Source organism: Lissotriton helveticus, chromosome 5_1, assembly GCF_964261635.1.
Source record: "Lissotriton helveticus chromosome 5_1, aLisHel1.1, whole genome shotgun sequence".
NCBI lineage: Eukaryota > Metazoa > Chordata > Amphibia > Caudata > Salamandridae > Lissotriton > Lissotriton helveticus.
This window is the reverse complement of record NC_136065.1, coordinates 350,331,271-350,350,341: the sequence shown is the minus strand read 5'-3', so window position 1 is coordinate 350,350,341 and position 19,071 is coordinate 350,331,271. Positions and strand designations below refer to the sequence as shown.

General features: G+C 46.9%; 1 protein-coding gene across 2 annotated transcripts in view; it reads left to right on the top strand.

The window, feature by feature from the left end:
* PANK4 (pantothenate kinase 4 (inactive)) overlaps window positions 1–19,071 on the top strand; it is a 483,727-nt gene that overhangs the window by 310,497 nt on the left and 154,159 nt on the right. For both annotated transcript variants that reach the window (XM_078642473.1, XM_078642474.1), the window contains exon 10: window positions 830–985. In XM_078642473.1, the coding sequence (XP_078498599.1) occupies window positions 830–985 (156 nt within the window). The remainder of the gene's footprint in view (window positions 1–829; window positions 986–19,071) is intronic.

The following is a 19,071-nucleotide window of genomic DNA, read 5'->3' as shown; positions in this document are numbered from 1 at the left end:
TTACTGTTGAAAATTAGTATAGTAAAAAAATATGAAGTAATTTGAGTAGTGGATATGTTATTCTGTTATTTGGGTAGTATATTAGTATAGTTTAATATGTAATTTGAGAAGTGAACATGTTAGTCTGTTAATTTCGATTGAAAAGGCCTGAATTACAAGGACTATCCAGATGATCACTTAAGTGAATTAATCATTCAACCAGTACTACTACTGCAAAAACTGTATCCACAAAATGAAATTTGGAAATTAAATGCATTTTGGTATTTAAATCGACAGTAGCTACCACCTGCCTCCATGCTCCCATCTACTCCTACAATATGTCTTAACATTAGGTTGTGAATGAAGTTGTGTCAAGCTGTTACTTACCATCTACAAATGAAACAGCCTGGCTGTTGCGTGAAGCTTGGTGGATAGCCCATGTGCTTTCTGTTGTGAGTACAGGCATGTGCTTCTCAGTTTTCATAATTTAGAGTTTTCTGGTGTGTGGTAGTGTTGCAATAGATTGTGCCATGGTTTCCCATTGATGGCCCTGGCTTGGTATTTCTGATCCTTTGGAGACACAGGCTGTCGAATAGTTTGGTTGGGGAGGTTGCTGACTAGGGAAGAGGATTGAGGGGCATTCCTGCAAAAATATTCTGCATTTTCATCACTCCTCCCCAGCACTGTAAATTTCCTAGAGTAGTTACATTAAAATACATTCATTGTATGGAACTTTTAAAATTCTGCGGTACCAGCAAGAGATCGCAAGAAACGAATGGTAACTCTTGATGCCTTGAATGCTCTACTTTGGCACTGTTTTCATTTCCTCCATTAACTGTCGTCTCCCTAGTTTGACATGCTGGAAATGGACCGCCTGGATCGACAGCTGGTGAAGCTTCCTCTTCTCTATGACCCCTCTTCCTACATACCGGACACCGTGGACCTTACAGAGGACAGCCTTGCTCGAGAGTACTGGCTCAGTTGCTTCGAGGAGTCGCTCAATGGGGTGAGAGTAATGCAAGTGTCGGTAATTGTATATCCTAAGAATATCTGATGAACTGTTTATTCCTTTCTTTCATGAATTAGAAGAAGCTTTCATGACAGTCATTTTGTGTTATCCAGATTAAGGCTTCTCTACTATTGTTTTGACCAGTGATGCCTATAAACAAATTCATTTTTAGTGGTGCACACTGCAGAGTGGTGCATGAAAGAAGCTAGGATGTAGACCCTCTGCACTGATATTATTCATTTCCCTTAAGTCATCCACTTCTTCGGTTAAGTGTGGATCACGCCCGATTTACAAGACACGGGAGTTGTTCAACTTCTATGTTTTGTCAATAATAGATTTTTTAGTTGGTGCAGGCACTTGTGTCCAAAAATTGCCCTCCAGAGTTTTGTTTGTGTCAATCTTCTTTCTATAACAATCATCCAAGTTCTTTACACAACTAGTTCTACCCATTCCGTTGGTTCTAGCCAACAAGTTTTTCATCTGGTCTACTAAGACACTGACCTTTTCAGGGCTATTCTAAATTGATATCATAGGAAACCAAATTGATATTATATTCCCAATTATTGTCGCCAGTTCTTCCCTCTTGGTTCTGTGCCACATAATGATTTGGTGGCAATACGTTTAAGCATATTTAGGCTTCCGTAGGAGCGTGCTTACATCATTGATTCTATATGTTCTGTTGAGTTAATTATCCATTGAGTGTAGATGAATGGGGAAAGTCCGAATTCCTGTACTTCAAAAATCATATAGATCGCTTCGCAAGTACGCATTTTAGTAAAGCCAGGATTTGGTTTCAGCATTCCACCAAATATCTATAGCTACATGCTCTAAATTGTATCCTTTGTCGAGAATGCCGCTGACATTGCCTAAGTGTGAGAGTGTTTTTTTGTGCAAATGACTACAGTTCTCCAACTGCACGTCTCAGCTTTGTTTATGGTGTGTTTTGCAGATAGAAAATACTATATATTTATGTAGTGGTATCATTGCAACATCCAGTGGTTGGGCTTTGAAAACTTTTATCGCAACTTTTAAAATGGGTTTGGACTCGAGATATTTCTACAGTGACTCGATAGGATGGCTACCAAAAATTCACAGGGCGGCTCATCTTGGAACCAGCCTTAAAAACAATTTGCCATTGTGTTTCTAAGCAAGAGTCACATATGATGACAAGCTTTGCTATAGCCAGTAGGTCTTATAAGTGTGTAGCCATGCAGCACATTATCCTGAGTGCTGGGCTGCCACGGATTGAAGAGCTATACTGTATTGCTAAATTACATTCTTGAAGTCAGTCTTTTTTGTGCAGATTTGGGTGGGGAATAAGCAGCAGTGAAGTTCTACAAGAGCACTGAAATCTAGCTGGTGACGAGTGACTAACTTGATTGGGAACAACTACACACCACCATGCTGTACACAGGTCCTCAGTTTCGGACATCGTTCGTAATAAAACATAAATTTAAAAAAGCAATAACATTCCCAGTGGGTCCCAATTCTGTTGCTCACTCACTGAATGAAGGATAAACACTAACTGCTTTCTGACAAGCACCCCAATATCAGTATGGCCTCTGGGACTTTAGTTGCTAGAAGCAAGTCCCTAAAACCAAGGGTAGTCCTTCCATTGCCCTCCAAATGAAATGTTGTCCTCCGTGGGATACATGGAGTTGCCGGCAGGTGTATGAATCATCTCTCATTTTATATGTGCACAACATGTACACACACTTGTCACACAATTAAAACACCCAAAGTGACAACACAGAACTGAAAACTTTGGAAACTAATAAGCAGATTCACTTGGAAAGTTTTAAAGCCGCCTACCTGCACAGCTTTTTGCGCTCCGGACCTAGCGCTCTGATCCTTTCTGGCTGCCCCCTGTCCTGCACGCGACCCAGACCGCCTCCGCTGATCGCCCCCTCCTTGCCTGACTCTTGGAGTGAGACGGGCGGCTCCACCATCTTGGGCGGGTCTGGGCTTGGCGCTGCAGTTCTTTGGCCCCTCCCCCCTTGACAAAGTACTTTAGGCGGTCAGCTGCTCGCGGGCCTACCCTGCATCCATCTCAGATCTCCCGAGGCGTCTCCGGGAGCAACGTTGATTTTAGAGACTTCACTTGGAAAGTTTTAAAGCCGCCTACCTGCACAGCTCTTTGCGCTCCGGACCTAGCGCTCTGATCCTTCCTGGCTGCCCCCTGTCCTGCACGCGACCCAGACCGCCTCCGCTGATCGCCCCCTCCTTGCCTGACTCTTGGAGTGGGACAGGCGGCTCCACCATCTTGGGCGGGTCTGGGCTCGGCGCTGCAGTTCTTTGGCCCCTCCCCCCTTGCCACGCCCCCTGATCCTCCTCCCCATGTGTCCCTACTTTATGGCTACTCAATCCAGGCCGCGCAGCGGACGAGCGCAGCGGGCGCGATGAAGGCGCGCCGAAGTTGCGCCTAAGTTCAGCCCGTCTGCGCCCGTCCGCGACGGGCCGGGACCAGGGGCCATGCACTCTGCCCCTTCTTTGGTGTATACCTCAGCTCAACTCGTAGCTCTTACCGCTGTCTCCTCACCTTCACCCTCACTTCTGCGACATCTTGATACATTTGGTATTCTTGTTTCTTCCCCTTTTCACCCGACCCCGGTCTCTCCCAGTTCCACTCCTCCATTAGTCGACCCCCTTCTTGTCCCTTGTCCCTCCCTCGCCCCTACTGTAGCTTCCGCTTACCTGCTCAATACCCGCTCTGCTGTCAAACATCAGACGGCACTCTTCAACCTTTTGACCACTGATTCCCCTGATTTCCTTTTCCTGACGGAAACTTGGTTCACCGCCGATTCCCTCCCCAACCTGCTAGCCATTCTCCCCGAAACCCATTATGCCCTCCGAGCTGACCGTCCGGACGGTAAGGTGGGGGGAGGTGTGGCGATGATCATTCGATCGACCCTCAAATTTCAACTTCTTAATCACCCCCCCATACCCAACGTGGACTACCTGGTGGCCCGCTCACTCAACCTTTCTGCCCCCCTCACTGTTGTCCTTGTGTACCGTCCCCCTCAATCCATGCCTTCCTTTGTAGCCTCCCTTCAGGACCTTTTGGCCACTCTTGTGGTCAACAATTCCTCCGTCCTTCTGCTCGGCGATTTTAATTATTGGCCGGGCGACCCTAGGGAAGACCTTCCCTCGAAAGATTTTTCTGTTACTCTCCAATGTTTAAACCTTACATCTTATGTTTCAGTTCCCACTCACGTCCAGGGTCACATCCTGGATCAAATCTGGTCCTCACGTCCTATTGTTTCGCCTCCTTTCAGTTCCCCATGTGTCTGGTCGGACCATTTTATTATTTCTTTTTCTATTCACCTGGGAGCGGTCGACAAGCCCCCCCTTCCGAAAAACGTTCTAGGCCGCAATTGGAACCGGACCGACCTTGACTCCCTCTCGCTCACTTTGGTTTCCTCTGCTCCTAACCTCACTAATCTTCCTCTAGAATCCCAGGTTAACACCATTGGCACATGGCTTTCCTCCTCGTGCGATCTAGTCGCCCCGCTCAGAAAGATCAAGGCGGTCCGCCCCTATGACGCGCACAAATGGTTCTCTCCAGAGCTTAAAACACTCAAACTCTACCTCAGGCGGTCGGAACGCCATTGGAGACGGAGCTACTGTCCCTCTCTGCGCGCCAAATACAAATTACTCCTCATTGAATATAAAAAAGCGATCTTAGTGGCTAAAACCGCATATTTCACTGAGAGAGTAGCTCTCTCGGCCAACAAATCTCGCGAAATCTTTTCTCTGGTTCACAATCTTGCCACCTCTGATCGCTCCACTCCCAGCTTGGTCCCTTCACAGTCCCTCTGTTCTTCACTTAATGACTTCTTCATCGACAAGATCGCGAAGATCAAGGCCAACAGCCCTACTGTGCCACAACCCCGTCCTACTTGTCCTTCCATTTGTCCCTTTCCCCCTCGTTCTTCCTCTTTCGCTCTTTTCCCCCCCATCTCCACTGATCTAGTTCTAAAACTTTTGGTCAAGGTCAAGTCTGGCTCTCCCGCGGATTGCGCGCCGGCACGCATTCTTAAAACTCTTTTCACCAACTGTCCTGCCCCCCCCTCTTGCTCTCCTCAACTCCTCTTTGGCCCTTGGTTCTGTCCCCTCTTCTTTTAAATCCGCTATAGTCCTCCCTATTCTAAAAAAAAAACGGTCTGGATCCCTCTCTCCCCTCTTTTTTCCGACCTATTTCTCTTCTTCCCTATCTCGGCAAGATCCTTGAAGCCTATGTCACCTCCTGCCTCTCCACCTACATAGAGGAGAACGGCCTCCTTGCATCCCATCAGGCGGGATTCCGCCCGGGCCACTCCACGGAGATGGTGGTCCTTGCAGTCTTGGACGAGCTCAAGGGGAAGGCCGATTCTAACCTCCCCCAAGCCCTGGTCCTTCTCGATCTGTCCGCTGCGTTTGACACGGTTGACCACTCCATCCTTCTCGACCGTGTCAGTGCAGCGGGCATTCGGGGCGCGGCCTTTTCCTGGCTTGCGTCCTTCCTTCGGGATAGGTCCCAGGCAGTTCACCTCCCCGGTTTCTCTGCCCCTCCCCGCCCAGTCACTTGTGGCGTTCCCCAGGGTTCCTCTCTTTCCCCCCTCCTTTTCAATCTTTATATTCATCCCCTCATTACCTCTCTCCTTGAGCTGGGGGTCTCTGTGTACAATTACGCAGATGACCTCCAGCTCGTTTTCGATCTTTCTTCTACCCCTGATTCTCTCCCCAAGTTTTGTTCCACCTTAGTTTTCATTTCTGACTGGATGAGCGCTAACCATTTGAAGCTCAATCCAGACAAGACGGAACTTGTCCTCACTGGTGGTCCCTCTAACCCTTGGTCTCCTGCACATTGGCCCCTTTCTTTTGGTCCCCCCCCTGTGCCCGCTCCCTCTGTTCGCACCCTTGGTATTAAAGTCAGTCATGACTTATCCATGCACAGTCAGATCAGCTCCGTCGTGTCTTCCTGTTTTCTGTCCCTTCGTTTAATTCGGAAAATTTCACGGTTCTTTTCCACTGATGCACTTAAAATCATAGTCATGGCCCTTGTTACCTCCCGCCTTGACTATGGGAATGGCCTGTACGTGGGCATACCTGCCTACGAATCCCGCCGTCTACAGGCCATCCAAAACCAAGCTGCTCGCCTTATCCTTTCCCTTCCCAAATCTTCTCATATCACCCTGGCTCTCAAGTCCCTCCATTGGCTTCCTGTCCGTTTCAGATCCTTCTTCAAATTGGCCTGTTTAGCTTTTCGGGCTCATTCCCGCTCTGCTCCCCTGTTCATCACTTCTCTTGTTTCCTCTCACGCCCCTAGTCGCACTCTTCGCTCCTCTTCTCTTTCTCTTCTTCATATCCCTCGCTTCCGTAAATCCAGAACGGGGGGCACCCGGTTTTCAGTCCTGGCCTCCCAGTTCTGGAACAGTCTTCCTCTCTCCATCCATTCCATCCCCATTTACACTCATTTCCGCAAAGCCCTCAAAACCTTCCTTTTCTCTCTGGCATTCCCTTCCTAGTTTCCCTGGGTCTCCTCTGTTGAGTTCTGATCAGGTCCCCAGCGCCAGGAAGCCGCTTGGCCTCAGTGCGCTCTATTAAATATTTTATTCATTCATTCATTCAGCTCAAACCCGACTCCCTCTATATACTTTGTGACCAAATTACATGACCATTAACATAACTAATGACGTTTCAAATGGCTTCACTCTTTCCTCCATCCCACCCCAAAAGGGAGTCCAAAACCCACAAAGCTACTGAGCAAAATGACATCATGCCAAAAGCTGCCGTATTAGAGTAAGCACTCTAAAAGTGGAGTAACATTTTTATCTAATCTATTGTGTTGGTGGTATCAGGTGTCACATATTCTGTTCCAGATACACAAAATGTGATTTAAAGTAAACCAAATTCTGGATGATGATGCGCTGAGAAGCGCAGTTTGTGAGGTTGAAAGTAATGTTTTTTACGGGTGCCGAAGTGCTAACTGTACAAACCTAAACTGCCCAAAAAAAACCTCACAAATATGATTTTCAAAATGGCGGTGCTCTAAAAGTAACAAGCATTTTCGCCTTCTTGGTAGCATCACCCTACAAAAGTGCTACCGTATGGCCCCAAGATGTCAACGGATAACTAATAGGAAAAACATACTTTGAGCTAAAGTACATATTTAAGGTCCTGTCATCATTTTAAAACTAAAAAAGTGACTCAAATGCATTTCACAAATGAAGGAAGCAAGACCCGAGTGCCCCACAGCCCCCCCCCCCCTTCCCAATCTCCAACCCAGGTGCACCAGAGGAACGTTCCACAGGACACCTGTGTTCCAGAGGTTGTAAACCAGACTTAACGGACAGAATCAAGCTGAAATTTGTCATTGCAACTTTATTACCTTCCTTCCAGAGAAAACGTGTGTTTTTTGGTAACCTGGACAAACAGTAAGAGGTTTTCACCCACCCAAGTCCTAAATCAACCCACCTCCGGGGCCACTTAGACTGGCACATCACTCACCCAGATCAACACTTGGCAAGCAGGCCGTCTGCATACAGGGCCGGGGCGACATGGGAGTCAACGCACAGTCATAAACAAGCAGTCAGGGAGTTTGTAAAATCATTGCATGGCCCATGGAAGGAGAAACCCCTGTAACAGAAGTGGAGATACCACCCTGAGGAGAATAACCCCTGCAGGCAAAGCGGGCATCAGCGACACTCACGAGAGAAAGCCGCAGCAAGTGTGTCATAAGGGACAAGCTGCTGACTGGAACAAAGAAACCCAGTCTGCTTTCATGTTCCTCATTTGAATGATGTGTGATCATGTGCAAAGAAGGCTAACTTCCTAAGGTGACCAAATTATAAGCACTTAAAGACCAGCATAAAGCCAGGATTAAGAGATGTATAAATACTAAGCAGTTTATTTTAGATTGAAAATCCGTATTTGCATGCAGGTTAAAACATAAAAGTGAAAATGGCATACTAGACATTCAAACATTAAATGAATGTCCCTCCCCAGAAGACTGTGCATGCCCTCCCCCAACAGTGCCAACGTTGAAATTTAACTCCATGTGATGTGTACCTTTCTAATACGTTTGATGTTCATGTGGTAGTAGAAGGCACTGGCCATCTTGGGAGTGCCTGGGGAGGCACATGCATCCTCCGGTCAAAAGATGGCGTCCGGAGGAGCACATTACACTCTGCAATTGATAAAAAATAAAACTAAACACCCCCAAGCAGTAATCCAGACTCTGGAAGATTTCAGGTGCTAGGAAACTCCTCTGTCTCATGCCGCACGGTGAGTCCCGCGAACTACATGTGCACTGTTCCAAACTCTGCAGCCCATCTCCCGCACCTGGCCACCAGCTGTGGCCCCACTCACCATGGTGCGCAGTTCACTGTTGTTGATATGGGACACAACAATCATGAACGGAAACTACTATCTCCAAATAGGAAGTGATATCACCGCCTGAAAATTTGCAATAAGGAACGTGGCGCGAAGGTTAGGGACGGGAGCACCAGGCATAATGGGGGAGTGCGAGGGGATGGAATGCCTCATGCGCTCCACTGGAACCTGGCAGAACAGCATTGTAATGAACATTTTTCAAAACAAACAGTGACATGGGGATAGGTGGGGGCAGACGTGTGAGTAGGTGGGAGGGCCGAATGCTGCATTAAAAGTAAGCAGCTACGGGTGCTAAAGCTGAACACAGGCAAACAGTAACCCACAGAAAAAAAATAAAAAAATTGTCCCTCAAACAACAGATAAACAGCTAGAGTGTAAAGATACAGTAGTTTGTCCCAGCTCTGTGGGAAGAAACAAAAGAAGAAAAAGGAGGGACAAAGAGGAAGAATTGACCTCTACCAAGCAAGGATTTTTAAAGGAAACTTCATAAACAAATTAAAAGCAGTGGGCAGGTTGTAGGCCCACAAAGAAGCATATATAAAGTATATACAAGAGGTCTCAATAGCTCAACTTAAAAAAAAGAATGGATGTGTGTGTTGTAGCGTATTCAAATACTTTTTGGGCTTTGGGGCTCAGTGGTCTAGGTCGTATAAGCATTGCTCTCATTTGCTTCAAATTTGGGTCTTTCTTATGGATATTGGATTTGTATGGAATGCCTTTTTAAGTTTTGCTGACATCATGGTCTAAATAGGACAGAAAGTAGGCTCGGCACCAAAATAAGTGTCCCCATTTAGTGAATTAGATAGCTAAAAACATTGTCTTCAAATCGGGGCAGTTTGAATTTGTAATAGTGCACCATATATGTATTTGCAAGGGATAGAAGACTGCATGTGCTTGCCCTTGCTGCAGACAATGTTTGTGGTAATATCATGGAAATAAGTCAACAGTAAAAAAACAGCCCACGAAACCATCAAAGAGGCCCACAAACAGCAAACAATAATTACGGCTAACACACTGACATGTCAAACCAGCCTTTTGGGCAGTGGCGGCTGGTGACATTTCAAAGTGGTGCTGTATAAAAGTTGGGGAAGAGTTTTACTTAGCGAGTACGTTCCGAGGGGGGGTTTCCCCAGGAATTATTTTTTTCAAAGAGGTGCAAATGTTGTATTTTAAAGCTCGTTTTAGTAAAGAGTTTTGTGAGAAAGCAAGGTTTATAATGTATTTCTGAACGTGTAGTCTTGAAATATTTAAAAATATTAAAGACTGCTTCATATCTTACTGCATTAAATATGTTCAACAGTTCCTGCCTCAGCATGCCTATCGGGGTGAGTTCAGGTTGTTGGGAGTGTTTATGACTAACCTTGGGCGACGTACTACGCTACGGTCGCGAAGGTTGCGCTACTTCGCACTGCGCGAATTGCACGTAGCACAGTGCAAACACACGTAGCGTAGCAGTAATTTTTTTTGCTTGCTCGCGGTACTCTACATCAAGTTGGCGACAGCGAGCGAGCAAAATTACATCCCGCCGAGACTTTTTCCTCGTTCGCGATCAGCAACATCAAGTTGCCGATCATGAGTGTGGAAAATAAACCTCCCGGCGAGATTCTCAATGCGGGTAGGGCAGGTTTATCATTGCGAGTCATCGGGTATGCTCGCGATAAGAAACTACCAGTCCGCGTTGAGAAAGCTGCCGCTTGAGTAGAAATCCACTCGAGCTGCAGAAAACGAGTGCTTGCACTGTGCAAGATGCAGTTTGCACTGATTGCACAGTGCGGACAAGCATCCAGCACGGATGTATGACATTACAACGCATGCTTTTACCACGCATGCTGTTACAACGCAGTTTTTACAACGCATGCTGTTACAACGCATAGCGCTTAGGGGTGCTGGATAGTGAATAGTTTAATTTTTTATTCCAACTCCAGTCCCCGTGGATAGTAGGGAAGGTGTTGGATAGTAAGTTAAATCCATTCCCTATCCTAGAGCGCCCCCCAGCGCAATGCATTGTAATGACATGCGCTGTAATAGTTGCATCGTAAAGGCACTGCGTGGTAAAAGTTGCGTTTTAACCACTTGGCTGCTAAGGCTTTTCCCGTCCTGTGCTGATATTTATTGAATCCCATTATACATGATGAGTTCCCCTTGTCATGAGCACAGCTCCAGTGTGCCTCATGACGAGCTCACCTTGTCATGAGCATCCAAGAGGTTAAAGGATGTTTCCCATCCAGCACTGTCCAATCCGTGCGAACAGTATTTTTCACAGTGCACTACACAGTTCGCGTAGCTACGCATAATGCGAAGTGCATTTCGCGTAGCGCTACTACGCCCAGGGTTATTTATGACAGCTGTATTGTGAACTCTGGACCTGAGCGCCTATCAGTGGGTCATAAAGGAGTTCGCACTAGAGGCGCATTCATTGCTTGGCCTCTCCAGACCACCTTGAAAATGGTAACATGCCAGTTGTTGGAAAGCACATAACGGAGGTCAGTCAGTTGTTAAAATATGTGCAGCAAGAAAGGAAACTCAGCTCTCCAGGTGAGTGGAGAGGGCATGTTGTGTGCACAGGGCAGATGGAGAAGTGTAGGAGATAAAACTAAATATGCACAAAAGGGAAAGAATGGAAACTGTTGAGGAAAACGAGATGTGCAATATTCAAGACCGAGAAAATGGGGTGCATGTCTATAACTGAGAGACACTGCAGAGGAAAGTCTTGTGAAAGGGACAATGGGAGTGATTGAGGCATTATGAAGATTATTGCCACTTACACAGGCCTAGTCATATTTGATTCACATTCAATCTAATAAAGCAATAGCTTTTTTAATAACATAGATAGTAAACGTTATAACAAAATGGGAATAAATACTCGGTTGCAGACAAGCTTAAAATCATTTCACCCATCTTCCTAAGATTCATGAAAGGCCCATAGAGAAAATTAACTTGGCTTTAAAACATAAGGCAAACAGAGCTGTTGCTGACCCTTCAAACTTCGCTAAGCAAAACAGTTGCTGCCCCACCTGTCACAGCTCATATTTATGAAACCGCCACACAGCCTTTCGCCTACCTATGAATACCGCTCAGACACAGACAGAGCCCCGCCTTTGTGCACTGAGCAGAGACCACTCCTGAGCTCTGAAATGGAAGGCCTCACTGCACCCAAGTTACTAGAGGATGGATCTTTGGGTTCACCACTCAGTGTCTTCCTCATAACGGCAAGCTCTCTAGCCTCCCCTTCTTTGCTTCAGCATACCATGAATTGCACCCAACATAGTTTCAATGTTTTAATGCTACATACTTCAACTTTTAATTCTTATACCTTGTGCGCCCTCTTGTGGCTCCTTCCAATATATCACGCTTGTGTATCATCGTAATAGAAATCCAATGTATGCAAAGCTTTCATGTAAGTAATAGACTGCATTTCCAGCTTTAAATAATGTAAAGAATCATGCTTCAGGAGGGGCGCTAGAGGGCGCCAGGCAAGATAGCCGCTCGATAGAGTAGCTCCGCCGTCCGAGCCATCTATCTGTACTAGGGTGACCAACTGGCATGGGTGCAAATTCAGGACAGTGAGTGTAAAAATTCAGGACAGAAGGTCAGAATTCAGGACAAAAACTTGGGACAAAAGGTACATGTTACAGACACATCGGAAGAGGTCGCGCAAAATTACATAAGTAAATAGACAACCTACATAAGTACAAGTCAAAATACGTTTATATTAGATTGAGAGAACTTTGCACTGCATCTGTTGTGTGCCGGATTGAAACTTTTATACCGGCGTTTGCATATTGGATGCACCTGGGTAACATGAGCCAAAATTAAACCTCCACCCTCCCAGAGCTTGGCTCCTGGTGAGGTGACAGGAGCCCATAAACAAAAACAGTTTGCAATGCCCTGGGCTCTGACAGGAGCAGTGGCGGCTGGTGACATTTGCACGTGATGTGGCGTAAAAGTTTGTGATGAGTGCCCAGTGGCGAGCGCAGCGAGCGCGCCTGAACGTCATTAGAGGGCGTTTTTCTGTCCTGAGAAAAGTTTGAAAAAAGAGTAGGCAAATGGTGCCTTTTCAACACTATTTGAGAAAGCAAGAAGGTTAATAAAGCAATTGTGAAAGTGTAGTTACTGCAACAATAAACAGATTTCATATGATAATGACGTAGGGAGCTGCTTATTCAGTATAACCACATAGCTGTTAGTCTGTCTGACATGGCTGCCCGTCTCTCTCTGCTCTGGCTCCTCTCGAGCCCCAGCCTCTATCTTCCCTCCAGCCAGGACCTACTGTTTTTGTGCTCTTCCTTATCTCCACCTACTTCCCAGTCAACCCCTTGTTCTGCCTGATTGTGTTCCTTTGGTTCCAGCACATTGTTTGCGTGCTAGAAGTCTCCTGTGGTATCGTTTGACACCTTTGCATTGCTCGTATCCTCCATCTCCTCCTGATGCTGTCTGTCTCTCTGGACCATGAGCCTCCTGTGGTATCCTTCGACTCCAGTGCTTTAGTCCTGCAATCCCTCCTCCCTGTGCTCTCTCCTTCACTGAACCCCAGCCTCCTGAAATCTCAAATCTCTGATCCAGAACATTACGGTAAGTGAATTCTCCAGATCATTCCAAAATACTCTGTTCACAACAAACACGCACTAACTCTTGTACATGCAAAGAACTATCCAGAGAACTGTCTAACAAACCTGCAGAACCATTCCTACAGTGACATAATTGATCTAAATTATCCTTAAAATTCTCAGTTCACAACTCCCTTACACCACACAGGCATTCATTTTTGTGAATCGCAAAAGTGCCTTGTACGCTAGGCCTTTACATACCTTTTGCTAGTGGGATAGGCTAGATGCACCCTGGGATAGACTACCTTACATATTCCTTATGTTAGTCCGTCTTCTTTATGTAGCCACACAAAAGAAGGCAACAGAATGGTAGGCAACAACAATATCAAAATATAAAGAAGAGCAAAATAAGTAAAAGCAACATAATTAAGGAAACAAGGCAGTGAGTACTCTAGCTTCCCATTACGCATACCAACATAAACATTCTACAGTGTTAGTTCTTTTCGGTAAGATAGCTTAGCACATGCTGCAGTGACTTACATAATAACCTGCAAGTAATACTTCAACCACTTTGCTGGTGCCTTTCAGTGTTTCACCCTTTCATGTATCATAAAATGACCATCAGTGGGGTAATAGAAGCTATATTGCGCAAAGCTCATGACACAATTCCATATGTGGTGCAAGCTATATAACACCATATCATTAATCAGGTTAACATAACCAAATGTTGTTGAACCTGTTAGTTTAAGGCTACCACTTTCCAATGTCACCAGCCGCCACTGCCTTTGTCTTTGCTATTAGTGACGTCCCAGACTAAGATGATGGTACTATGCATTGTATGGAAAGCACTGCATGGTCTGACGCCTAATTCCTTTCTAAATATTTTACTCTAACAATACCACAGAGATGGTTACATCTGCAGACGATTCAAAACTTGCTATCCATAAGTGGCACTTTTTTAAAGATGGTAGTGAGATGGCAAGCACTTGCGGGCAGCTGGGGTCATGTTATTGATCCAGTTGCCTGTATCACTTTGTTCTATCTTAAGTTTTCTTGGTTTTCAGCATGAGCTTTAAAGATGATTACCTGAGCCAGGAATATCTTTTTCTACCTTTTTAGAGTTTATGTATTCTTTTTCGCAACGTGTTACTCCATGGATGCTTATAAAGCACACTTACTTCAGAGACTGACCTCATGATTTCTTTACCAGCGATATTAAACAGGTGCGGTGTATTAAAAGAATAGGTGACATGCTTGCTCAAAGAGCTGGCTTATGAGCCTACCTTTCAACAGTCAGAACTCCAAGATCCCTAATAGGCAGCAGAAAGCATTCCATTTCAGGCCACAGAAAATTAAAATGTATGTCCACTCTGCCTAGTTCTTCTGAATCGTCACACACAGGGCAACATTTTTTTTGCGGTCTGCAGTGCTTTCTGAAGTTTATACATTTTAAAACATGGAAAAAAGGAAATAATTGAGCCCAGATGGCAATGTGTTCTATATAGAGTGATTTAATTGTGTGTGTTCCTTTATTATTAGCTGTTGCTTATTGGAAGAAATTATGTGAGCGGCTGCATTTTGGAGTTGTTGCTTGCAACCTATCAAGCAAATAGCTGCGTACATTAGTTAAGACTTGACAGGAGAGTGCATAGGAGATAACTGTTTGTTTCTGCTGAAAAATGAGGACTGTGAAGCTCTTACTTAACAAATGATTACATGATAAAATCACTTGCAAATGACAAAGATCCGTTCACATAGAGTAGCGGAGAGGGTTAATTCTGCCATCACAGGCACCCTATAGTTATCGTTGTCTTTTATATATTGTTAAACACAATATTACCTTTACTTGTGTACTGCACGCTTACCCTCGAGGCTGCTTCTTGGCGTTCTTGACAAATAACAATTGTTTATTGTTATGTAACTGATCGTAATTATCGTTATCCACTTATAAGGACTGTGCACCCACCTAGTAACAAATCTGTGCAAAAGTCCATGTGTGTCAAACAATGACAGTTACCACCGAACAGTAGTGAAATTGTCATTCATTGTCATTAATTTTTGGAAAACTCAATAAAAATGACTTGAAATAAATAAAAAAAAGTTCATGTGAGTGGCCTCAGGAGTCCTGTTTCTACAGCCCAGAGCTGTTCCCTAAGCAGCAGTGCCCAACAGCACAGTGGATATAAAAAGCAGGACGTTTAATAACATAAACAGGAAAGCCCCACATCAGACTGAAAGAGTTCCTTTTTTATGTTGATTTTTAATACTTATAACTAAAACGGGCCTGGAGGAGGTACAGCATAAACAGGAGTATATAAAGCGCCACTGGCCCCTGATTAACAGAAGCCATTCATGGACCCCCTTAAAATTAAAGTGGTATCGCAGTGGTAGCTGGTGACACCCACTGAGCAATACTGCTGCACAATCCGTGCAAAGAGCAGTGAGTGTAGGAGGAGGCCCAGCAAATGCTGTCATTGGCCCATTATCATTCTGTATGTGATAATTAGGCCGACATACAGAATGATAATGGGCCGATAGCAGCCTCTGCTGGGTCAGGGAGGGGCTGCTGCAGGCCACTTATCACAGCCGGAGTGCGAGCAGGCCCCTGCAGTGAGAGTTACATAACTCTCAGGCTGCTTGCTGGGGGCAGCTCGCTGGATTGTCTGGAATTACGGACAAAAGGCGTCCGTGAAAGACTTGTTCACGGACAACGGACAAGAGGCCCAAATTACGGGCAGTCCGTGAAATTTACGGACGGTTGGTCACCCTAATCTGTACAGTATCCTGCAGTTCCTGCCAATTATCTACATCCTGCCCACCATTGAAGTGCAGCTGAGCTCCGCGGGCAACAGTGCTGGCGCAGAACGGCCCTCTATGACATCCGGGAGCTATGAACGGGGCCTGACAGCCTACTGGGCCTGAAGTGCCCCTTATCGGCCTGGGCTGGGCCTTTCTCTGCGGAGCTGCGGTGAGTGCTGCACCGTGCTGCCCGGACCCCGAAGGTAGCATGCTCCCACGATTTGGATTGGGGCGGGTGGGCTGTGCGACCACGCCGGGGTGCGGGGCATCCTGGTGGGGCCTCTTCTTTGACCCGCCGGTGTGCGCCCTGCCGCCCGGTCCTGGTCTGTGTGGCGTGCCAGCCGAGAGTTGCTGGCTTCGCTTCCGCCGCTGCCCGGGTCACTGGGTCGGCCTGGTTTGTGAGGCCGCGGGCGTTTGAGGAGACTGTGCCGCTACCTGGGCCCGTACTGAGGCGTGTTCCCTCCCCCGTCAGCTCCCCTGTGAGACTCCCTCCGACCTGCTTGCACGGTTGCCTGCGGTAGTGAGATCTGTGGCCTCTAACCGGACGATTGGGAGAGCAGGACTCCATCTACGGCTGCTGCCAGCGCCCTGGAATTACGAGAAGAGGCGCGACTGCCGGCCTTTCCAGCTACCTTTATTGCTGCTGTTTCTGCATATCTTCTAGGCTGCCATTTTCAGCGAGGCCCTTGCTAGCTGACTGCGCCTATACCTACTTAGAGAAAGTGCACACTCCCCTTTTACTTGGTACAACGTGTTCGGGGCCGACGGTGGGCATTCCAGTGCCTCCATCCCACACTGACACTCACCTGCCAGGTGTCACATTCTCTGTATTGCCTTCTTATTGCCCCGCTGGACAGAATTGTCTCTCCTCTCTACGTGGACTGCTATAGGGCTCTCTTTGCTCCTCCTGAGCTCGGACCTGATACGGCTGGATGCCTGGGCGAAACTGCGACTTGCTCGCTCCATACCTTCGGTGGCGACTGCTGCTCTCCGCGTGTGCGGAGTGGTGGGGTGCACGAGAAGGAGCTACCTACCATGCTGACATATTGTGCCCCGTCTCCCTCATTCACGTTGCTGGCCACTAGTCTCCTGCTCCCTTCCAATGCCATGGGGAAGACGGAGCGCAGTCAACTGCGCATTACCTTTGAGCCCAGATGCTCCACAAAAACCCTGTAGCAGGCTGCCTCGGACTCCAAACTAGATGCACCTGGTGATCACCTATCCAACATTGATAAGACTCTCCTCGCAGTTAAAGCCAGCCTCCAATCCATCGATGGGAAAATCGACAATCGAAACTCACGCATGGATCATATGTCGCAGAAACTAAACAAACACGCACTGCCACTAGGAGAGGCCAAAACACACCTATCGGAGACAGAGGATGACCTACAGCAAGTGACCGCGAAGGCTGCATCTATGGAGAGGGTGCTGGCTGTCATACAAACCTGCAACAAGGATTTGGAAGCCCGATAGCGGCGCAATAATGTGCGAATCACTGGCCTGCCGAGGTCCACCAATACTGGCCGCCTCGAGACCTATGTGGAAAGACTTCTTCGGGACATCTTTGGGGAGGGGAATCGGTCTCAGGTCTTTCATTGCTGGACCGAAGCTATGATATTATGAGGAGAGGATTTCAACGAGCACTTAGATTCCAGCAAAAACAAGGCCAGTGTTAGAGCAGGGCAATCCCCCTAAGACGGCCCGGATAATTAATGATGGAATGGCCGAACTGGGACTAATCAATGTCTGGCGGCACCTGAACTGGGACAAACAGGAGGGCACACATGTTTCCACAGCACATGGCAGTTGGTCGCAGCTAGACTATTGGCTGCTAAGCCAGACGGCGGGCGGCTGGGTATCTCGTGTGGAAGGGTTGCCTCACTCACTGGCTGATCACAACCTGGTCTATCTCACACTCCATTTCCCAAACACTGCATGCCATACGTTCACCTGGCGACTCCTTTCGGAGGCCTTGTTAGATCCTCTCTATGCCGCGACTGTTCGCGCCGCCATCACGCAATACTTCTCTCATAACAAAGGTTCGGTTGACAGCGCAATTACTCTTTGGGAGGCCTTTAAGACCACTATACGGGGCACTTGTGTAAGCACGGCTGCCGTTATCCTAACAGACCTGCGGGGACAGCTTACTAAGCTTGAATCCACTCTGTATGACCTTGAACGCGCCTATGAGACCTCGCCATGTGACCAGACGCTAGTGTCGATCAGGGAGACCACACTGGAATACACTGCATGGGAGGTTAAATACATTGCTAGACGCCACATTGCCCGTGCATACGGGGAGGGAGGACATTTTTTAACACTGTGCGATCTTTGCTCCTTAAGCTGATCTGGGATGGTAAGCAAGCCCGTGTGACTTGGGAAACGCTTACGCTAGATTAGACATGGCGGATTTAGTATGCCTGATTTCTACTTATATTATTTATGTGCTCATGCCCTATCCGCACACTACTGGCTAGGTGTGCATGAATTCATCCCACACGTAGCGGTGGAAGATGGAGACGCCCACCCCATCAAGCTGGGCTCTGTGTTGACACACTCTAGGAGACAGGCCCCCCGCTTAGAACTTAACACAGTGGACGCCACCATGAGAGTCTGGCAAGCATTAGGCCGAATGGCCGGGAAATTACCACTGTATTCTCTTCCCTTTTACCTCTAGCGTGTCATGCGAACTAATCGGTGACAAAGTGCAAGATATGTTTCCCAACGGGGTCTTCCTGACTGACAGTGACTTAAACTACATACAAAATAAAACACCTCTTTTCATATTCCAACTTCACAGGCTCAAAAAAGCGTTACAGGCCCACTATCATACCTTCCCTGCGGAAACCTTTGACACTTCGAACCCTCCATACCCTATTGACCAGTCCTACACGCCACAAGCTTCTCACCAAGCTCTATCGATCCGCTAGAGAAGAGAAACAAATGCCACATAATCATAGTTTAGAAAAGTGGAACACTCGCCTGACCCCGCCACTCACAAGGATTGGGAATAATGCTGCCAGCTTACAGGCACCCTCACCTCCAACGGCAACCTCCGCATAATTCATTTTAAATACATACACGAAGCATACTATACCCCACACAAACTGTTCAAATATGGGCGCCGCGACACTGACCCATGTAAGAGGTGCGGCGCGATGGGTGCTGTCTTTTGGCATCTATCTTGGGAATGTCATAGAGTGGCGCTGTTCTGGGAAGGTGTGATTTGCATACTGTCCAAAGTGGTTGGGATCGAAATGCAGTGTTCACCGCATGTGTGTCTGTTGGGACTTGTGCCCTTGGTGAAGGGCGCTGTTGGTAAGCTGGTGAGGCTAGCTTTACTCATGGCTAAAAGATGTGTAG